This window comes from Lepidochelys kempii, chromosome 3, assembly GCF_965140285.1.
Source record: "Lepidochelys kempii isolate rLepKem1 chromosome 3, rLepKem1.hap1, whole genome shotgun sequence".
Classification (NCBI taxonomy): domain Eukaryota; kingdom Metazoa; phylum Chordata; order Testudines; family Cheloniidae; genus Lepidochelys; species Lepidochelys kempii.
In genome coordinates, this window is record NC_136382.1 from 204233942 (window position 1) to 204241478 (window position 7537).

General features: G+C 38.0%; 1 protein-coding gene across 4 annotated transcripts in view; it reads left to right on the plus strand.

Moving 5' to 3' along the window:
* The window catches only part of FERMT1 (FERM domain containing kindlin 1), a 39673-nt gene that overhangs the window by 21343 nt on the left and 10793 nt on the right, over positions 1–7537 (plus strand). For all 4 annotated transcript variants that reach the window (XM_073339685.2, XM_073339684.2, XM_073339681.2 and 1 more), the window contains exons 8-11: positions 2678–2809; positions 2969–3018; positions 6302–6426; positions 7231–7337. In XM_073339685.2, coding sequence (XP_073195786.2) covers positions 2678–2809; positions 2969–3018; positions 6302–6426; positions 7231–7337 — 414 coding nt within the window. The remainder of the gene's footprint in view (positions 1–2677; positions 2810–2968; positions 3019–6301; positions 6427–7230; positions 7338–7537) is intronic.

Sequence of the window (7537 nt, forward strand, 5' to 3'; positions counted from 1 at the left end):
CATTGTATTTTTTTGCTTTTTTATAGGATTTGTTTCTTTCTTTAACTGCCATTTTGCATTCCTCATTCCACCATGGAAAGTGATTTTTAGTTTTGGGGTACTTAAATATCCCAGGTATGGTTACCGTAGTTGCTGCCATTAATCCCTTTGTTACATTATCACTGAAATTCTCTGTCATCACTCACCCAATGATTATTCACAAATTCAGTACATTTATTTGTAAATAGCTCCCAGTTAGCTTTCTTAAAATTCCAGGTGGGTCACTTTCCATTGTCTTCCACCTTACTTTGCCCTTGAAAAGTAATAAATACAGGGAAATGGTCACTCCCCATTCCTTCTTCCATATATACTTCTCAGTTGCATTTACTTTCGATACCTGTTGTTATAATTCCCAGATGTAATTAGGAAAAACTACTACCTGCTGCATTAAATCTAGCTGGGGTGCCATTGTTTTAAAACTACTAGATTGTTTTCATCAATGAACTTTTCTAAGCATGCACCATGTTTACCAGTTGTCTTACTTCCCCACAATTTATGATGACTGTTTAGGTCACTGCATATAACACATGGTCTTTTAGCATTCTTCACTATCTCTTGTAGCGCTGAACTTCCTAATTTGCCACAAATTATAAATAGTATAAATCCTTAAAGAAATATTACTCTTCTGCATTGGGATCTCGCAGTATTGTACGGTCGGCTTGCTTCTTCATTCTTGACTGCTTTTCCTTATGAAAGTACAAAACACCTCCTCCTCTTCCTCGTTTTTGGTCTTGCCAAACAGCAAGATATCCTGGAAATGAAAGCTAAACCAGATGTCATATGTAACCAGGAAACGTGGCTGAAAAGCTTGCCTTTAAAATTCCAGGGTATTTCCTTTTCGTTCTTGACCATGTGCTGTCAGGCTGTGTGCATTCCAACAAAAGACTGAGATCCCCATACTAGTCATATTTCACCATTAACTTCATTCAAAATTGAACAAATGTGGTCCATTGACAAGTTGCTAATATACAAGTATTTCTCCAGTGCCCTTCTGTTAATTTTCATTTTTTCTGATTCCCCCCGTTTGTCATATATAGTCCATCACTTTTATCACAAATGCAATAAACCTTTCTTTTTTCACTACTGGTAGGTAATTGGGAAAACCTATTCCTTATGCGGCGTTTATCATATTCTTTATAGAACAAGGCTTTGTCTGCAGGTCCTCTTTTCCTGTGCTGATTGTCTCTTTTTCTTCTCCACGTGCTGCTTTGAAAGTCTCCTTCCAGTTTTCACATGTTACTGACAGTTTTTGTCTTTTTTGTATCTCTTTAGCTTGCCCCAATACACCCTCCGTATGCCAGACTGTTGTTACCACCACAGTTACGACCCATGACCTCTGTCTCTTCTCAACAGTTTTCATAGGAATGCTTTCCCCCACATTTACCACGTCTTGTTTTCCCTTTACAAACAGCCACTACATGTCCATACCATTGGCTCTGATAACACCTTAAGAGCGGGGGTTATATGGCTGAGTTCTCAGTATCTGAAAACCTAATGTTACTTTCCCAGGTGTAGTTGCTCCCTTGAATGTAATCGGTACAGCTGTTGATGCCTTGCTTTCTTCTCGTTTACTCATTAGTAAGGAAGTGACTAATACTTTATCTTCTCCTATGCTTTTGGTTATCTCATCACTGGTCAGCTCTAATACCATGCCATCTGTTACACCCTTTATTTCAGTCAAATACTTTGGTAGCTGGTAACTTATTTTAACTTTCCCAGGATTTTAGTTTTTAGCAGTTTATCAGCTTGCTCTTTGTTTTTACGTTCAACTAGAAGATCACCATCCCACAGCTTCCTAGCTCTTACAGTATCCCCTACACTTTTTTTTAAATCCAAGCAGCTACTTTCACAGGGTTAATATTGTGTAATCTTATTTCTTTGGCTAGGGATCTTACCAAGAGAACATTTTGGGCTATTTCCTTCCTCAGCTTTTCTTTTTTGCTGCTATCATCATCTGATTCTGCTTCTATTCTTTTCTTTCCCCTACTTTGCCCTGGCCTGCACTACAAACTTATATCAGTACAACTGCGTCGCTCAGAGGAAAATCTATACTCCTAGTGTAGGTAGCATCTTCATTAAGCGCTGCAGCTCTGTAAGTGTAGACAACCCCTTTGTACCCATTCTGCCTCTCTAATAGACTCTTCTTCAGTTTCCAGAGTGACTTCATTTGGGGTCAGGGAATCCTCCATCACCCCAGCCCCACGCCCTTCTGCTCTCAGCTATGGGCTTTATATAGGCTCCCCTTGTTCCTGTCCAGTGGAGCCTCCTCTTTAATTAGTCCTCCTTGCTCCCTGGGTCCTCCTCCAGGTGTACCTAGGTGGGTAATTGGGCCTTGCTTACCCCCATCACAACTGGCCATAGAACTTCCCTAGCATAATTCCTGTTTGAACCAGAACATCTTTTAGAAACGTTTGCGGGGCCAGAGGTGCATTAGAAATCCTATTGTATTTACCCTATTGTTTAGTCAATGGAAATTCCATCCTAATTCCTCACTATGGAGGCCCATACCAGGTGGACCCCACCCTAGAAAATCGATTGCACTCTTTTCAGAGTCTTCGCTTACAGGTAGCTAGTGATATTGACAGTATGTTTGAAATAAACTAGGCCTTTCAATCCAACTCTCTATATTTTATTACAGTATCACTTAAGCAAGTTATCATTATCATCAGAGGCACAAGACTTCACAAATGAATCTGAAGTAGATGAAGTGGAAGCTGCGCTTTCCAATCTGGAAGTAACGCTGGAAGGTGGAAAAATGGATAACACTTTGGTATGTCATTTGGGGTCCCGAGCTCGCTCCCACTGAAGTCACTGAATCAAATCCCTTAGCTTTATATCCTGAGAACTCTGGTAAGAAAGCAGGACCTGAAGAGTGTGACAGCAGTTTAGGAAGTGTGTTGTAATAGAATGTATCCTTGATTATCCTTAGGAGGACATTACAGACATACCGAAACTTGCAGATAATCTCAGGCTATTTAGGTGAGTAAATACATAAAGATTAAACCAAAAAAAAAAGCTATGCATGTAAAGATTCCTTCCGTTTTGTTGCCTTTTAATCCTGTCCAAGTGATCTCTAACTATATCAATGATTTTGAGGAGAGCAGTGAAGATATCTGATATTTGTATATAACAAATGACATAACTGATACTTCGGCATAATGTCCTTTTTATCTGCTTTTTTGTTACGTTTTTTTTTTTCCAGATCTTGATCTGGTGTACATCTGGTGTACACTGTGTCAGTGTACCTCCATTGCAGTCAAGGGAACTACACCTCCTGAAGATCCGTCCCTTTATACATCAGAGTTCTCTGAAAATTCTCCATCAAAACTTCTTTTGACAAAAAAAATTGCCTTTTTTTCCTAAATCAAATTTTTCACTTTTTTTTCTTCCAATTTGATTTTTTTTTTTATTTTTTGTCTCCAAAAATTTATAACTTAAGGGGGAAAGTCCTCCTCACAATCTTGCATTTCTTTCTAATATTTTTAACAGTAAATACTTAAATATTACAGCTGGTTAGAAACAGTAACACAAACGTGGGGCCAGATTTAAAGGATTTCAAATGGAGTTACACCAGTTTGAAATTGGAGTAATGCTGTAGTGAATCAGGTCTTTCATACCTAGCCTTCAAAGGGTTCGATTTTTTTATTGGTAAAGTTCGATTTCACCATACACACACAAACAGATGAAAAATTATTTCTGTTGATCATAAAGTTTGCAGATAGGCAAAGTAAGAAAAATGCTACTTGAGAAGTTTTTAGAGTTTGAATTAAGGCTATTTACTTGTATATTTTGACATGTGATGTGGACAATTTGTGTTAATGATGATAAAACTTAAACATTTTTAATCTCAACATCTATTGTCATTAAATAATTAATGTCTGACCTCCCCATCATCTGAACCCCAATGGGTCCCCACAACTGTGAAAATTTAAGTTGATTAAAATTGGAAAATAAGCTTAAAAATAAAAATGTCTGTCAAAATTATTTTTTTTTAAAATTGAATTCTGCCAAGCCTAATAACCTGTAACCTACACAAGAAACAGTCCAAAAAGTACAATTCTATCATCACATTACAAACGGTCATGCGGAGACTGTTGTACTGAATCACATCACAGTAACTGCAAGATTGTAACCATTTGTTCTTTCAAAACGGACCCAGTTTTTAGAGAAACGAAGCCTTCTATTGTGGGATTATTTATCAGTTTCATTCTCTTGACAAATCATATTGAACTGACCTCGCTTGCTAAATGGCTCAAATAAACCTGCAATATATAGCTGTCATATTTGCATATGAAGGTTGCCAGAAAAGAAATCAATTCAACAGTCATGACGCTTCCAAGGTGTGTTAAGATGAAAGAGAACTGAACCCTTTTAAGTGCTATCAGTTCCTTAGTTTTAGGAATGGATTGTTTGTTCCCCCCCACCACCCCCAACAAGACGGTTATCTTTAGACAGCATTCAGTGATTATTTTTAACCATTACGAATGTTATAAATCACACAGGCATTTCAAAGTATATATGAAAATCAGATTAGATGTAAAACATTCCTTTAAAAGGTTAGTAGTGTACTAATACTTGCTTTGTTGCACGCTAAATACACTGTTTTGCAAACCCGAACATGTTTGCATCGACAGATGCATTCACATGCATCCTGTTGAATCACTGTGTGTCATTGCAACATACTGGGGAAAACAATCTTTGCATTTGTATGAGTGATAGATAATATTGGCAAAAAGAAAGAGAGCACTTGTGGCACCTTAGAGACTAACCAATTTATCTGAGCATCCGATGAAGTGAGCTGTAGCTCACGAAAGCTTATGCTCCAATAAATTGGTTAGTCTCTAAGGTGCCACAAATTCTCCTTTTTCTTTTTGCAAATACAGACTAACATGGCTGTTACTCTGAAACCAGATAATATTGGGTAGTTCACTCGCATCTGGCCCAAGAACTACTGAACTATGGTGTTTGGTTTTTTTTGGTTTGCTTTGTTTTGTTAAATGAGTAATAAGTAGAGCTGGTTGAAAAATTTCTGTCCAAACTTCTTCTTTTTTGGAAAATTGGGTTTTTGACTAAACAAAAGTTTTCACAGCTGGTGTCCGCTTTCCTCTGAAATGTTTATTGGTTTTGTTTTTGTGGTTTGGAGTTTTTCCCGTCAGAAAAATGAAAACCAAATATTATCCATTGCCAAAAAGTTTTTTGGATTTTTGACGTCAAAATTTTCTAGATGGAAAAATGCTCATTTTCCAATCAGCTCCAGTACTAAATGGACAGTACTGTTCTGTAATTCTTAAAGATTGATCATAACTTTAGTATTGGGACATGAAGGGTTTCACTACTGAAGTCAATGGTATTTTAAGCAGATTATGTTTTTAACTTAAAATAGTGATTATGTCTCTTCAAACATATTAAGTTTGATCCTCCTCTTGCTAGTGTATTATCAGTAGAGTTACTCCTGATTTAGACCAATATAAACAAGACGAGAATCGCACCCAAGTTGTGGATAGTCCTGGAGAAAATGTTACTCGGTTAATTAAACAATTGCAACTCCTCCCTAAGGCAGATGCATTTAAACTGGTTTAAGAAGTTTAGCTTGTATTGGCAAAGTACTCAATTAAATGAAACTGATTAAAGCCAGAGTCAAACTGGTTTAAGTGTGTGTCCATGAGGGGTTTACAGCAGTTCTTCTAGACGGATTTAAAATGATTATTTATTATTATTATAGTGCCTAGGAGCCCTAGTTAAGGACCAGGACCCTATTGTGCTAGGTACTGTACAAACACTGAACAACAAGACAGTCCCTGCCCCAGAGATCGTACAATCTAAGTAAAGATCAATTTAGTCAAACTGATGCAACTTTTGTAATAAAGACAAGGCCTCGGAAACCATCTGGAGCATCAGAATTAATGTATATGTTGTATTAGCAGTAGTGTATTTATCAGACAAAACCTCATTTAGCCTTTTTAGAAGAGACTGATACTGTTTTATTAATGTAAAACTTAAAAATGGACCTTCATCAATATTCTGGGTATAAACATACCTGGATTTCAGGGTAGCTTGGAGTTTGTTCTGGACAATGGGGATTGAGCTGTCTCTCACTTACAAAAGTGCAAATCATGAGTAACTCCTCTCAAGTCAGTAAATGAATGACCTCGGTGGAGCTACTCTGGGTCTATACTGGTGTATCTGAGAGCAGTCTATGGCCCAGTGATTTGTAGGTTGCAATATAAGCCATAAAACTGATTCACATCTTCTTTATTTGTAGGCCCAAGAAGCTAACGCTAAAAGCCTTCAAGCAGTATTGGTTTGTCTTTAAAGACACTTCAGTATCTTATTTTAAAAACAAGGAAGCTGGGCAGGGGGAACCCATTGAGAAGCTAAACCTAAAAGGTAGGCATTTGTTTTTCCTTTACCATATTTACTCTTTCATTCATAGTATGGAAAAATTAATCTAGAATTCATTGTAAATTGTATACTAAAAGATAAATATGGTAGCACTTAATCCTACAGCTGTTTACAGATATTGGCCTGTTTGGGGCCTGATCATACAGGCTTTACCTGCAGAAAGAGGCCCAGCCAAACGGTGTTAGCCCCAAAGAAGGTGTTCCGAGCCTATCTGGCCTGACTTGCAAAGTGCTGAGGGCCACTGAACTCAGTGGAAGTTGAGAGAAGATGAAGATCAGACCCTCTCTTTGAGACACTTCTGTTTCCAAATATTTATACTGTGTGTTTAAGGCAAATTCTCACCTCTGTCCTTGGGGGGGGGGGGGGAAAGTAAACTGGTAATAGAGGATTTGGGGTAAAATTCCAAAAAGTGCCAAAGACCCATTTTCAAAACTAGTCACTTTTGAAAATGGGCCTTAGCCTCGTAAATCAGTTAGGTGCCTTTGGAAATGTTACCCTATTCCACTAAACACATCTCCTTTATAATGCTCAGATCCATGTCGAGGATTTCAGACATCCTTGTGTGTTGAGTTAAACATCATGCTCTTAGCACTGCAGGTGCTCAGCACTTTTGCAAATTAGACCAGTCATTTAGGTGCCTTGCTTTGGGCTAATGTTTGAAAATCTTGCCCACAGATCTCAGAAACAGTCATTTAAACACAGCCTTTCCATGGCGATAATAGTTAACGTCAGAGGAGCAGGAACTAAATACATGTATCCTTCATTTCCTTTTGTCCTTCTGTCATTTAGGATGTGAAGTTGTACCGGATGTAAATGTAGCCGGGAGAAAATTTGGAATTAAATTACTCGTTCCTGTTGCTGATGGCATGAATGAAGTGTATTTCAGATGCGATAATGTGAGTAATGAGACACATAAAGCACATTCCTCATTCTGGATGTTTATTATGGCATCTCCTAGGAAGGCAAGTCACAGAACAGCCCCTGTGATAGACCCTGTACGGATAAATAAAGATGCCGCAGAGATCTCACAATCTACGTCAGACAGGATGCCACAAGTGGACAAAACAGGCGAATGGGCTGTGGGCTGGTAGAGGGG